Source organism: Podarcis gaigeae, assembly GCF_964106915.1.
Source record: "Podarcis gaigeae genome assembly, chromosome: 10".
NCBI classification, from domain to species: domain Eukaryota; kingdom Metazoa; phylum Chordata; class Lepidosauria; order Squamata; family Lacertidae; genus Podarcis; species Podarcis gaigeae.
The window spans coordinates 7,836,029-7,851,571 of NC_139686.1; the positions used below are offsets into that span (position 1 = coordinate 7,836,029).

The 15,543-nt window shown below is 45.1% G+C and overlaps 1 protein-coding gene and 1 long non-coding RNA gene across 4 annotated transcripts in view; one reads left to right on the forward strand and one right to left on the reverse strand.

Moving 5' to 3' along the window:
• The window catches only part of PLXNA4 (plexin A4), a 612,201-nt gene that overhangs the window by 549,468 nt on the left and 47,190 nt on the right, over positions 1-15,543 (forward strand). For all 3 annotated transcript variants that reach the window (XM_083699819.1, XM_083699820.1, XM_083699821.1), the window contains 3 exons: positions 363-631; positions 3,190-3,256; positions 8,766-8,912. In XM_083699819.1, the coding sequence (XP_083555945.1) occupies positions 363-631; positions 3,190-3,256; positions 8,766-8,912 (483 nt within the window). The remainder of the gene's footprint in view (positions 1-362; positions 632-3,189; positions 3,257-8,765; positions 8,913-15,543) is intronic.
• LOC310826323 lies at positions 6,630-15,489 on the reverse strand. Its single transcript, XR_014555746.1, has 3 exons — positions 15,207-15,489; positions 13,693-13,766; positions 6,630-7,382 (listed from the first exon to the last, which is right to left on the reverse strand). It is a non-coding gene; the product is annotated as an uncharacterized lncRNA (long non-coding RNA).

Genomic DNA, 15,543 nt, shown 5'->3' on the forward strand with positions numbered 1-15,543 from the left:
AAATGCATCCCTGGGTTATTTGTGGGGCATAGGAATTCTTTCATTTACCCCCAGAAAATATAGTCCGGCCCCCCACAAGTTCTGAGGGACAGTGGACTGGCCCCCTGCTGAAAAAGTTTGCTGACCCCTGAGCTACACTGACTGACATATATGGAGCTTTATGTTAGATGCAGTGTTTCTCAAACTTGGGTCCCCAGCTCCTGCTGAACTACAACTCCCATCATCCCTGAGCACTTGCCTTGCTGTCTAGGGATGATGGGAGTTGTAGTCCCAAAACATCTGGGGACCCAAGTTTGAGAAACACTGTGCTAGAGGTACAGCTGGCCACCATTGATTCTCTTCTTTCTCTCTGTTTTTGACAGGTTCCTGGGTATCGGCAAGAGCGGGTTGAGAAGGGCTTGAAGCTCTTTGCCCAACTCATCAACAACAAGGTCTTCCTCCTGTCCTTCATCCGCACCCTGGAGTCCCAGCGCAGCTTCTCCATGCGAGACCGTGGCAACGTGGCCTCCCTCATCATGACGGTGCTGCAGAGCAAACTGGAATATGCCACGGATGTCCTCAAGCAACTCCTGGCCGATCTCATAGACAAAAACCTGGAGAGCAAAAACCATCCCAAGCTGCTGCTTCGGAGGTAAGCCCTGGAGCAGATGGTTGTTGTTGCTCATTAAATTTTCCACAAAAAGTGACACAAAGATAATTGCAAGCATTAAAACCAAGCACAGGGTACCCACAAATTACACACATTTAACTTGTGCAGTTTCTTTTTTAATAATATTTTATCAAGTTTCCATTTCATAATATACAAACACATTCATATTACTCACATTAAATTTTTGCTCGCATGGGCTGGTCAACTTTTCCCCGCTCCCATCTTGTGGTTACCATAATTCCTATCTATTTCATCGCTTTTGTACCTCTTTCTCCTTACATTTCATCCGTTTCAATTTTTACATTTTAAGTAAATATAAAAAGGTATAAATCATATACCTATAATATAAAAGGTATAAATCATAAACATTACCAATGTTCTTAAGGCAATCCTGGTAGTGTTGTTGATTGTTTGCAATTGTCCTTCAAATATTGTATAAATTTACTCCGGTCTTTTTGGAACGCTTGATCACACTCGTTTGGGATTTTCCTGGTTAGCTTCGCTAGTTGCGCATATTCCATCATCTTCATCTGCCATTTGTCAATCGTTGGTAATTCCGGTTGTTTCCATTTTGAGGCTTAACTTGTGCAGTTTCAACTTTATTGTCGTGGGCTGGTTGGACACAGATGAGTGGTAGGAGGCACCAGCTGGAGAACCATCAAGGGAAGAAGGCTCAGAGCCAGGGGAGTGGTGGTGCGATGACAATGAGTGGTCAGAAGGAAAAGAGGGAGCAGACTGGGAGGAGGAGGTGTCAGAAGCTGAAGAGGCAACAGGGCTTAGTGAGCAGGAAGAGGTTGTGGCAGAGATAGGTCCAGAACCAGAGGCGGAAGAGGAGGCTGGAGAGGAGGGAGGCCAAGAGGCAGAGATGAGTCAGGCTGCTGAAGAAGCCAGGGTGTTTTCCCCTGCTGCTGCAACAAGCCCCCCTCCACCAGGAGAGGTGTGAAGAAGGAGGAGCAAAGGCAGGCATGCTGGCGCAGTCTCAAATCCCTGGGGAAAGACCCAGGAGAGGAGGAGAATTAGGCAGCTGTGGGAAGGCAGGGACCTTCAGTTTTCGCAACTGCCTCATAGGAGCAAGACCTACTGAAGAAGAGTTGCTGAGCTCATTTGGGCTGCCACTCCTGTGCAGATCCTTCCTTCCTTCCTTCCTTCCTTCCTTCCTTCCTTCCTTCCTTCCTTCCTTCCTTCCTTCCTTTCTTTCTTTCTTTCTTTCTCCTTCCTTCCTTCCTTCCTTCCTTCCTTCCTTCCTTCCTCCCTCCCTCCCTCCCTCCCTCCCTCCCTCCTCCTCCTCCTCCTCCTCCTCCTCCTTCTTCTGTTGTTGTTGTTGTTGTTGTTGTTGTTATATACTTTATTGAAGTTCATAGATAGCATAAACAATTTGAAATAAAGAAAAATAAAGAAAACAATCTTGTATCAGTAATCTTATATAAATTTACAAAAATAAACTGATTCAAACTTATACACTTTCATCCAATCTTCTTACTAAAATAGACTTCCCATCCTTTCCCGGTGTATTTAACCTTTCTGATGTCAAATGTACTTATCATTATTACCTTAATCTTTTTGCATTTGCTGATGCTTTCTTAAAACATTTCGTACCAGTTTTCCTTATTTCTTAATAGTTAGTTTACACAAGGGTCATTCAAACGCTGCCATAGAAATTATACTGTCATTATGATTTTGTAAATATCCCTTCAAGATATCCCATTTTTGAATAAATGATTGTTTCGTATTACCTCTTAGTCTATTAGTCAATTGTGGCATTTCTGCGTATTCTAGTAATTTGTTCTGCCATTCCAATAACGTTGGAACTTTTCCCTTTCCACTTCATTGCTATTAGTATTCAGGATGTGGCTGATGCATATAGAAAAATTTATTTCACATTTTTCAGTATATCGGCAGATCCGGTTTTTCTAAGAGTTAACTTCACCCACTCCATGTGATTTGCTGCTGGCCTGCTCCCGTCATATATGTGGGCAAGGTGGGGATGCTGTCACAAGATCTTGTGGGAAATCAGATTGTCCTGTGAAATCTTCTCTAATGCTCCCAGAGTCGGGGCACGGAGCAGGCCTCACCTGAGAAGCAAATCCACAAACTTCCCAGGCTGGGTCCGCTTGGGGTTACCCAGTGCAGAAAGAGCTTTTAAGCTGTTGGTTTTACTTCTTGGACCAGGTCCACTTAGCACACCAGCTCTTGTGAGATCTCACGGGATGATCTGACGTCCCACTCATGAGAGCATCCCCACCGCTCCCAGCATTAGTGGGCCTTGTCTGAGATTAAAAGGTGTCTGGTCACGGCTAACGAGCAGCTACCAAATTTCACCAGATATAAAACTCAAGGCTAACCCCATAGAGAAATTCAGACAGGGAGAATGTTATCCCTCTCAAATTCCAATTATGAAACTTTGCGGGGGGGGGGGTCAGTGGTTTCCATGTAAATCCAAAATCTGAATGTTTGGCATAGGAGGGCATGGCAAAACAGGCAAGGAGATGTTCTCCTGGAGCTCTGCATAGTTTATTTTTTTCCCTCCGCATTCCTTCTAGGACAGAATCTGTTGCTGAGAAGATGCTCACTAACTGGTTCACGTTCCTGCTCTATAAGTTTCTCAAGGTAAGAAGAACCAGTTTTGGTGACAACTTCACACTTAAGCGTTCACTGGACTGTTATTTCATTATCTGGAAAATCTGGTGGTGGCTGTTTTTAAGCAGTGGGCTTAGTATGGATTTCAGCTGTTGTATTTAACATTGTTTGGTTTCACTGAGTTACCCAAGCTGGTTGGAAAAACAGGGGGAAACAGTGTGACAAGAAGGGACCAAGGGAAAATACCATGGGAAGCTGAGATTGTAATTTTATAGAATCTTAGAATTGTAGAGTTGGAAGGGACCCAAGAGAGACATCTAGTCAAACCCATTGCAATCATCTTCTTCTTCTTCTTCTTCTTCTTCTTCTTCTTCTTCTTCTTCTTCTTCTTCTTCTTCTTCTTCTTCTTCTTCTTCCCTTCTTCTTCTTCTTCTTCGGCGATCACTCATAGCCTAGTAAGATTGTCTTCCATAAACACAGTTTTAACGAAGAGTCCATAAGTGACTGTGGAGGCCAATTCTGGATTCACACGTCCTTCCACAGTTCCCACCTCACCTCCCTAGCTCAGACACAATTTGCAAGCTTCTTTACACATGTTCAGACACTCTCAGTTGTCCTCGCAATTGCAGTAAAAGCAAAAGCGAAAAAACCTAACAGTAACCCTTAACAAATTAAATTACTAGGTTATAATAAATCAAGGCTTAATGAATTATACTTAAGCAAATGTTTATGCTATCAAAGCCTCAGCAAAGGTGACTTCTTGAGATTTTGAAGCATAGGGTAATTTACAGTTAAAATACTGTTCGTTCTTATATTCAGTTTATGAGCAGCGTATCAAAATATACTCACCGTATCTCTATTTAAAACACTAATAATGCCTATCACTTGTTTTCTCTCTCCATATAATTAGGTGCAACAATATAAATAGGCTGACATATTCATGAGTCATAATATTATGCCCTTGTCATTTAAACACTGCAGATTCTTTCCTGGGTCTTTGATTTGCCCCTGTATTAGGCTACAGTTTATTTATATATTAATTCAGAAAGCTTTGAGTGAAGATGTGGAGAGGCCATCTTTGTCATCTTTCAGCTTTCCATTACAGTAACACGCCGGAATGAAAGTAGCCACACGGAACCAGTAAACTGAAACTGACACGGGGACAAATAGAAGACACCTTCACCCCAGTATGGTTCCCCTGTATCACATACACAGCCCAACAAGACTGACAAAAATCCACCAACAGCATACAAATCAATATGGCTAACCTGATCCAAAACACCCACCCTCCCCACTCACACATGAAAAGAAAGACCACCACAGCCAACCACAAATGAACAGCCACACCCTCGGCCAACCCCAACCTCTCTCACCACCAAAGGAACACAAGTGGACAGCAAAGAACCTGCACAAGCAACACTGACACAAAACCCCACATATATTAAGTAAAATAGAAACCCCACCCCCACTCATCTTTCCCCCCCTCCACCTCTTTCCCCCTATTCTTCCTAATGTCTCAACAAATGAAACCGATTTGTTTGGTTTTTTGGGGGGTTTTAAGTGTTACGTGGGGGGGGGGAAATACGAGAGAGAGACATTGCACATACCTTTGTAAATCAAGAAAACCTTTAATAAAAATACATTTTAAAAAAGTAGCCACACGAAACAGACCAGAGTGCCCTGGACTCAGACCCATCAATTACAATTGCACACTCCAATGCCCAAAAAACAATCAGTGGAAGTTTGGAGTCGATTGCTTGTCTCTTTCCTTATGGCAGACCGTCCAAGTGCCCCTATTTTCCAGGGACAGTCCCAGATTTACAGAAGCCGTTTCAGTTTCTGATTTAATCCTGGAATGCCCTGCTTTTCCTTAGGACATCCCTATTTTCATCAGAGAAATGCTACAGGGAATGGAGTTATGTGATCCCCGAGCCAAGAAGGTCATCAAATCATAGAACTGTAGCATTGTAGAGTTGGAAGTGACCACGGGAATCATCTAGACCAGCCTCCTGCAATGAAGGAATCTTTTGCCCAATTTGAGGCTCGAACCCATGACCCTCAGATTAAGAGTCTCAGTAGCAATACAACCCTTTTGTTGTTGTTTAGTTGTGTCCGACTCTTCGTGACCCCCTGGACCAGAGCATGCCAGGCACTCCTGTCTTCCACTGCCTCCTGCAGTTTGGTCAGACTCATGCTGGTAACTTTGAGAACACTGTCCAACCATCTCGTCCTCTGTTGTCCTCTTGTGCCCTCCATCTTTCCCAACAAGGGTCTTTTCCAGGGAGTCTTCTCTTCTCATGAGGTGGCCAAAGTATTGGAGCCTCAGCTTCAGGATCTGTCCTTCCAGTGAGCACTCAGGGCTGATTTCCTTCAGAATGGAGAGGTTTGGTCTTCTTGCAGTCCATGGGACTCTCAAGAGTCTCCTCCTGCACCGGAATTCAAAAGCATCCATTCTTGGATGATCAGCCTTCTTTATGGTCCAGCTCTCACTTCCATACATCACTACTGGGAAAACCATAGCTTTAACTATACGGACCTTTGTCGGCTAGGTGATGTCTTTGCTTTTTAAGATGTTTGTCATTGCTTTTCTCTCAAGAAGCAGGCATCTTTTAATTTCGTGACTGCTGTCACCATCTGCAGTGATCATGGAGCCCAAGAAAGTAAAATCTCTCACTGCCTCCATTTCCTCCCTTTCTATTTGCCAGGAGGTGATGGGACCAGTGGCCATGATCTTAGTTTTTTTGATGTTGAGCTTCAGACCATATTTTGCGCTCTCCTCTTTCACCCTCATTAAAAGGTTCTTTAATTCCTCCTCACTTTCTGCCATCAAGGTTTTGTCATCAACATATCTGAGGTTGTTGATATTTCTTCCATCAATCTTAATTCTGGCTTGGGATTCATCCAGTCCAGCCTTTCTCATGATGAATTCTGCATATAAGTTAAATAAGCAGGGAGACAATATACAGCCTTGTCGTACTCCTTTCCCAATTTTGAACCAATCAGTTGTTTCATACCCAGTTCTAACTGTAGCTTTTTGTCCCACATAGAGATTTCTCAGGAGACAGGTGAGCTGATCAGGCACTCCCATTTCTTTAAGAACTTGCCATAGTTTGCTGTGCTCGACACAGTCAAATGCTTTTGCGTAGTCAGTGAAACAGAAGTAGATGTTTTTCTGGAACTCTCTAGCTTTCTCCATAATCCAGCGCATGTTTGCAATTTGGTCTCTGGTTCCTCTGCCCCTTCGAAATCCAGCTTGCACTTCTGGGAGTTCTCGGTCCACGTACTTTTAAGCCTGCCTTGTAGAATTTTAAGCATAACCTTGCTAGCATATGAATTGATATATTAACATACAGTATAATCATTTTTCAGTGTCTTTCTTTATTTAGACTTTGACTAATTTTCCTATTCATTAAATGTCTCCCAATATCCTCTTTCGTCTGTCTGCAAAACAGTTCAAGATAAATCACAATTGCCATGCCTCGCCTTTTCTCTTTTGATGCATATAGTGGCCACCATGGATTTTAAGAGTTTATTCTTTTCAGTGTTCCGGAATGAACATTTGCTACAATACAATGCCTAAAAGCAACTAGTCCGGTACTGAAAAAAGTAGGCCGGCACAGGCCTTTCCAATTTAGCTATAGCCTGAAAAGGAAATGGAATCATCAAAACGAGACAGTTTTATGAAATTATTATTTTCTCTGTCATGCAAAGCAGATGTCCCTCCTCTCAGCAAGGAGCCATAGGTTTGGAACAGCACTAAGGTTAGCCGATCTGGAGACACTGATCCAATGCATGTTCTACTTGGGGGCAAGTACTTCCCTCTGCTGCTTGCTCCTGAGGAAGTGCCGTTTAGATCTCTCAGTTCCAGCATTGTTGACAGCTAGTCCCCTAGAGTTGTACACATGGCTTTGTGTGGCTCCTTGTCTTCTGTGACCAAAAGTGGCAACGTGCCACCAATCAAAAGCGACAGTCACCCCTTTACACAACCAATTACCGCCAGTCGTTTCTGCCGCCTCTGAAGCTGAATGGCTTAAGGAGACTTAAGTAGATGTTCCTTCTACCTCCTATGATCCGCCACCTTTTACAGCAGGGAAAAGTTTTGAAGGGCCCTGGAAGGTCGATTTGGTGGCTCCGGCTATCAGATTCCCATTTCCAGCTGAAAGTGGGGGAGAGAAAGGGAGGTGAGTCATTGAAAGCTTTGCTTTCATAATAGGCTATTTTATTTTCCCCACTCGGCTCCTTGTCTTCCTGCCTTTAGCCCAAAAAAACGCGGGCAGATAAGGGCAATAGGCATCCGCCTTGGAAGCAATATGCTGCCGGGAGATAAGCTAATTAAGTGGCAGGCAGGTGTTAGAGCACAGGAAAGACCCTACTCTGGGCTACAGAGGAGGGAACGGCTTCTGGGGATTTGCAGAGGACAAAAATTGAAACCCTTCTCGTGGATTTCGGAGGAGCTGCTCAGGGAGGAGAGGCAGAAAACACAGAGGAGAGTCATGGGAAGGCGGAAAAGAGGAGCTGAGCTAGAAGGAACGCAGGTGGAACTATGGGGCAGGGCAGGGACTAGTTGGCTGCAATTCTGAGTACACCTATGAGTCAATGTGCTTAGGATTCCTCTAGCCAATTCCTAGCCAATTCTTCCCTGGGTTTACACCTGCTCCACCCCTTCCTTCATTTGTGACCCACATTGAATTAAATATTGTAAGCGCCTGGAGACAGGGACCTTCTTCACTTGCGCTTTGTGCATGGCACTGTCCAAATAAATATTGGGCAGGGAAATTCGAGGAAGCAAGAAGTGCATCGAGATGGCTAATACTGTGCCAAATCAACACACATTTATCTTTGCATAATAGATCTTGAGTTGGCAGTTCTAGAGTCCACCTGTACATCCATGGCTTGGAGCTGTGATTTGACAACTTCCAGGAAGTGGCTGGAGCATACAGGCAGACCCTCCAGGTGTCCCTATTTTCCAGGGACAGTTCTAGATTTACAGAAGCTGTCCCGGTTTCTGATTTGATCCTGGAATGTCCCACTTTTCCTAAGGATGTCCCTATTTTCATCAGAGAACTGTTGGAGGGTATGGACCCCCGAGCCAAGGATATGAGTAACTATACAATCTTTAGAATACATCCCTGTATCGGATGTCTTCGGAAGGCAGCCCTGTATCGGAAAGGTTTTTAATGTTTAATTATGTTGTTATATATGTTGGAAGCTGCCTAGAGTGGCTGGGACAACCCAGTCAGATGGATAAATAGTAAAATTGTTGTTATGGAATAGGATGTTCCTATTTTCATTGGAGAAATGTTGGAGTGTATGTGCAGGTGGAACGTGCTCTGAAAAGATGGTGGCAGCAATGAAGCAATCTCCTAGGACTTCTGTCTCGCCATTTCTTTGCCAACTTTTCCTTCCCTGCAGGGATTTGCGCTCAGCTCTTCAGAGGCATGAACTGGATGAAACAGAGCACTGATGCAGGATGCAGTCTCCTCATCGCCCCAATTGATTGTCCCTTCCTTCCTTCCTTTCTTCCTTCACCTCATTGCAGGAATGTGCCGGCGAGCCTCTCTTCTCTCTGTTCTGTGCCATCAAACAACAGATGGAGAAGGGCCCAATCGATGCCATCACTGGGGAAGCCCGCTACTCCCTTAGTGAGGACAAGCTGATCCGACAGCAGATCGACTACAAGACCCTGGTAAGAGATGGGGCCATTGATGTACCTGGAAGAGGAAATTGGGGGTGGGTTGGGACTGTGGAATTGGAAGGGAGCCCCAGAATTGGAAAATATTTCTTTTACCACCTGAAAGTTCTTCCTGATGTTTAGTCCGAATCTCAACAGCAGAGGAGAACAGCACCAAACCGATGGCAAGGAAGAAAGAGGTTGAAATTCCTTATATGCTAAAAATAGCAAGGGCTGCTGACTACTCTGGGTTCAAGGAGGCAACAGGGAGTTGCAACAAAATGTTGCAGCACAGAGTACTACTGCTCAGGGTGCTGTTGACCAGTCTTACCCTTTCCCAGTCTACTCCATTACATTCCCTGCTCACAAACAACATGCGATGATCACACACAGTTCCCCAGCCCCCCAAAAAGGACTTTTGTACTTCTGCAGACATCAAGGTTCCTCTGGCATGCTGATGCCCCCATGTGATTTCCTATGGAATCTCTTTTGCCCAAAGGAATCTCTGCTCTTCTCCTTCCAGGCTGGTGAATACAAAGGAGCCAGCGCTCCAGGTCAATGATTGAATTCTTCCCTCCTCAAAAGCTGTCCTGTCCTTGCTTGCAGCTTTTTGATGCTAATCAGCTCTCCCTTTTATATCTCAAGGGCAGGCAAATCTACCCTGATAGGAATCTTAGCAGATTTGCAGAGATCCACTCCTCCCTGGAGATTAAAGAAGGAAAGGGAAGTGAATGACAGGCTTCTATCTCCCTGTCACCCTCCTCCAGTCTACCCCCTGCCCCTTTCTCTAGCCCTGACTCTACAGTCTCTGATCTTTGAACAACAATAGTGATAATATGAGGGTTTTTTATTGTTTGCCAGAAGATATAAGGAACATATGCTATAGAAAAGGACTTTCCATTACTTGATGATGTTTTTCTAGCGCCGAGGTGAGGTTTTCACCCAACAATTACTTCTCCAGCAATTTGAGTGGGTGTGAAAGTAGGGGAGGCATTTTCTTCATCTATTCCCAAGGAGTGTGAAACCTACAGTTTGGGTGGTGTGTATGTGCAGGAATTAGCTGACCTGCTTTAGAACTTAAGAACATCTACATGCAGCCCCTGGGAGAGATCATGAGGGGGGTTGGGTTGGGTGTTCATCAATATGTGGATGACACCCAGCTCTACCTCCCTTTTAAATCAGAACCAGTGAAGGTCCTGTGTGAGTGCCTGGAGGCGGTTGGAGGATGGATGGCAGCTAACGGATTGAGGTTGAATCCTGACAAGACAGAAGTACTGGTCTTGAGGGACAGGAGGCGGGCGGGTGTGGAGGACTCCCTGGTCCTGAATGGGGTAACTGTGCCTCTGAAGGACCAGGTGCGTAGCCTGAGAGTCATTCTGGACACACAGCTGTCCATGGAGGCGCAGGTTAATTCTGTGTCCCGAGCAGCTGTTTACCAACTCCATCTGGTACGCTGACTGAGACATTACCTGCCCACAGACTGTCTTACCAGAATGGTGCATGCTCTAGTTATCTCCCGCTTGGACTACTGCAATGCACTCTACGTGGGGCTACCTTTGAAGGTGATCTGGAAACTACAACTAATCCAGAATGCGGCAGCTAGACTGGTGACTGGAAGCGGCCACCAAGACCGGATAATACCAGTCCTGAAAGACGTACATTAGCTCCCAGTGCATTTCCGAGCACAATTCAAAGTGTTGGTGCTGACCTTTAAAGCCATAAACGACCTCAGACCAGTAGACTTGAAGGAGTGTCTCCACCCCCATCACTCTGCCTGGACACGGAGATCCAGCTCCAAGGGTCTTCTGGCAGTTCCCTCACTGCGAGAAGCCACGTTACAGGGAACCAAGCAGAGGGCCTTCTCGGTGGTGGCACCTGCCCTGTGGAATGCCCTCCCAGCAGATGTCAAGGCAATTAACAACTATTTTACTTTTAAAAGACAACTGAAGGCAGCCCTGTTTAGGGAAGTTTTTAATCTCTGACACTGTATTGTTTTTAATATTCAGTTGGGAGCGGCCCAGAGTGGCTGGGGAAACCCAGCCAGATGGGCGGGGTATAAATAATGAATTATCATTAGTAGTAGTAGTAATTTATTAAGCAATATATACAGGACAAAGCAATCATGGGGTGCTCTGACATCTTCTCCAAGAGAGACAGAGAAAGTACAAAAGTACAATACAGCGGAAGAGATAGAACTGGCTTCCGTTCTCACACATCCCAAGCATGGAATGTAAACACAGACCTGTGATGTAACAATCCCACATCCAGCAAAGGGAGAATGAAATATTCTGACACCCACCAGCTGAATAGGTGGCTGCAGCAGGACCAAGCAGGGTCACAGGATCTTTAAAACTGAGGCAGGTCTATCAAGGAGGTTGTCGCTTTAAATGTACCCTGGTCCCAGGGTCCCAGGGTACATTTAAGGCTTTCTGCTACATGCGTCAATCAGGCAATGCTCTTTGTAGTTCTTCCAGCCATGATGCAGTCCCTTCCTTCCCCTGGGGGTAGAAGACAATTCTATTTCACACACACACACACACACACACACACACACACACACACACGTATCTCATTTTCGCATTTGTTGAGACAAGTAATGCACAAAGAGCAAAGATCACAAAACCTGATTTGAAGCTGTCACGGCGAACGTTTTATAATAGGCCCTTCGGGGGCAAAAGTGGACGGGGAAAAGCTGTCTGATGTGTCTCGAGTTTGTCACCATCTCAGAACATGCTGGGTGGCCCCCTCCACCACCACCCCCCGCCTTCTGTCCCCTGCACACCCCTGCATCTCTGATCCTTACAGTCGAATCCGTTAATATCTGTTGACATCACATATCTACAAACATGCTCCCTCGCTGCCCCTGGATGAAAAATGCTCGGAGCATCTCTTTGGTTAAAGCCCAGTGGGGAGTTTTTAATGTTGGCAACAGAGTCACTAATGAGGCTTAAAAGGGGTGTCCCATATGCCCTTTCTTCGGGGATTGATTTCAGCTGAGCCCAGGCACTTCTTCCTGCTTCTGAACAGATGTAGACAGCCTGCTGTTGCTCTCCTCTGAAAGGGGAAGGCAGGGGAAAGGCATAAACCTCCAGCCACTTCCTGCTTCTGATAGATAGATAGATAGCAATACCTGGCTGCAGGATCAAGCCAAAGACCCAGATAACCACAATTACCTTGAATTTCTGCTTAGCCCTTAAGAAAGAAGGGCATTTTCACTGTCCAGGTTTAATTAAAATCCATCAAACCTCCTTTGGGGAAGGTTCTCAGGCAGGGTGGAAGGAGAAATAACTTGCTCATGTGAAGACCACCTGGTGGAAACCCTTACACACATAGTTCTTAATTGTAAACTATATGCTGATCTCCGTCAGCAATTTCTAGATCAACTTTGTATCCCCAAATGGAAACCAGAGTTGGAGGTCATGCATTTTCTATTACTGGGGAATGATCAGGAGCTCACCAAGTTAGTGGCTAAATATCTCTATTTGGTTTTTTTGTTGTCGAAATACACTGCCACTGGGGAAGTGGTACCACTGGGTAAAAGTGGTGCCACTGGGGAAGTGGTAATTCTGAATTGATTTGTTTTGGATGTTTGTATGTGATGCCAATAAAAGGTTTGATGATGAAAGACCCAGATAGTCCAATATCCTCTTCTCACAGTGGCCAGCCACTGGGAAACTTGCAAGCAGGAATTTCCTCTCCATTGGGAGAAAGAAACTGGCAAAAACTCTCCTTCCCTGCACAGTTTGGGCATCTGGGGGAACAAATGAACCCCACATGCAAATCAACTGTGTGGAAAATCAAGGGTATCCAGGAGGACACATGGAGATATCTGTGCTAAGTCCACAGGAGTGTTGATAAAACTGGCGACTATGGGGCATGGCCCTCATCTCCACTTTCAGGCCGAGGGAGCTGGTGTTTGTCCACAGGCAGCTTTCCGGGTCATGTGGCCAGCATAGCTAAACCACTTCTGGTGCAACGTGACACCGTGCTGGAAGCCAGAGCACACAGAAATGCCATTTACCTTCCCGTCACAGCAGTACCTATTTGTCTACTTGCACTGGCATGCTTTCGAACTGCAGTGGTGTGATTCTGGCAGCCAGTCTGTGGTGGAAGGCGAGGACAGTAAGGAAATACAGTGTGATCCCTGAATATTCTGTAAATGAGTTTTCAGGACCCTGGACAGAGCCCAGGGAGCCAATGAGTTACCCCTGCAGGAACTCTATCTCAGCTGATGCCCTTTATGCTCCTTGAGCCTCACTCCACCTCATAGTAGCCTATTAGATTGTGTACACACACACACACACACACACACACATTATGGAAGGTCCTTGGCGCTGGACCTCAGTGCCTGGGCACAACGGTGGGGGTGAAGATGCTCCTTTTCCCTTCTGAGGCATGTAGAGCTATAAAAGGGCAGCCTGGCATTCTGCCATCTGCCCACGAGCTCATGGTGGGCAGGTTTCCTGGCATTGGCACACTGATTCAGTTCAGTGCAAGGCCTTTGGAAGCAAATATGCGGGTCCCGGGTGAGAAGTGAGTTTGCAAGCTCGGGGTGACTGGCTCAATGGTGGGAGTCAGCCAGCACTACTGGCTCCCAACCAAAGCACCTCAGTGCTTCCTGACTTTTGGGGTCATGTTGGGAGGGTATTGTTTTTCTTTGTTACTGTGCTTTGTATTTGTGCTTTTGTATTGTAAACCTGTAATCCTCGAATGAAAGAAAGCCTAGAAATTTAAAAAAATTAATTAATTAATAATAGCAGCAGCAGCGGCAATACACAACCCTGAGATCTCTTACCTGAGATCCTTTTAACTAGCGATGCCAAGGATGAACCCGTCGCTTTTCTGCCATCAAACTATGGCCTTTCTCCACTGTGCAGGGAGACAAAGTGGAAATAACGAGGCAAGTTCCCCACGTCCCGTCTCTTTTTTCTCTTCTTATCCAGCAGTAGCTTTTTCTTCTTGGGTACTGCCTGGTTGTGGGGCAGTTGCCTGAAGTGATAAGGAATCAATTATCTGTGATAACTGATTTTGCCGAACATTTGCCTTACCAAAAAGGGAGGGTGGAAATCCTTCGGGAGTGTTCTTTAATTTTTTTTAATCATTTCACCGGCATGCGATTAATACAACATGTGAACTTGTGCCAAGGCAATATCACCAAGGGAGCTTAGTCTCAAATTATTATTAATTTGAAACTTAATGCTAACTGCTAAACATTTGCACTTAAAAGGGAGGGAAAGGGAAGGGGGGAGAGAGAAACCACAAGGTGTTTAGACCTCCATTTCACATCTACTTCTGAAATGTGTTAAATTGAAAAGAGGTGTGCGTTTCACTTTTCAGAGTCATTTTTCACTTCTGAGATCCTTTTTTTTTCTTTTTTTGAAAAATGAAACTCCAAGTTTCTAATAAATGCCTCTGAAGTAGCAGCCAACTTTCCATTCTGCTCAGTGCATGGATAAGGTTCTAAGGAATCCCCTCATCTGCTTTGCATTTAGCTTTTGACAGGGGGGGTAAGTGGGTTTGTCTAGGGTGGGGGCAGGTTTTAGTGTGAAGCCAGAGACCTTCCTTGTAAAGGAAACCTGTAACCTGCCAGATGTCTGGGAGAAAGAGGTGGCTTTGGAAAGTTCTGCTAAGAAATTAGGTTGGGAGTGAGAGCATCAGGATCAAGGCCTTCCATAATCTGAAGAAATTTAGAAGATCTCCCTGGGGCTTGGACACAGGTTGGCAATTTATGTATTTTTGAAATATTGGCCTTCAGGAAAGAGACAAAAATGTACAGAAACATGCACATTAGAGCAAAGTGCCTAAAATGCACGTTACTGGAAAAATGCATCTATCAGGCAACATTCGATACAAAAATGTGTACATTAAATTTGCACTAAAGTGCTGGCAAGATTTTATGTGCGCATTTTTAAAAAATAATGACAACAGCCACAAACTGATTCAGAAATGTGGAGGACCAAACTTGATAGGTTAATGAGAAATGGAGAGAAACAGAAATTGAAAGATTTGTCTATTCCCTAGGAAGGACCTATGGTTAAAGCCCTTCTCCTTTCCCTCACGAGAACCTAAAACGTTGAGTTTCTGGGATAAGGATTCTGGATTGCCAATCTAGCAACGGTGAGCGGGTCTTGTTCTGGTCTGGATCAGGCTGGGCTGCTGCCTGAGCACCCATTGGTGGTTTCTCAGCACCTCCGAAGGACAAACAGGATAAAAAACACACACCTGATAAAATAATATTGCAACTCCGTTCGAGCTGATGAGAGTACCTTATCTCCTATATCAATTTCAACCCTCCACTTCCTAACTTACAAAGAGACGGCTGAAACCTTTCTAGCGCTGAGTTGGCACAGCTTGAAAGCAGAATAAGTTAGTGGTGATCACGAGAGGAGGACGGAGCGTCTTGATCTCTGTGGGGCAGGCAGTGGCATGAGGCCTTTGTGTGTGTGTGGCCTACAGCGGCTACTACAATGGGCTTGAATGCCTCAGACTCCATGTTGCTTAGCAACCACCACCAGAGGAGGCCTTCAAGTTAACAGACTCTTTGTGAGCATTATAGCCTATTCTTTCCACAATCTTTGGAAAATATGCTACTCCAAGTTGCATACCCTCCACCATTTCTCCGATGAAAATAGGGATGTCAATAATA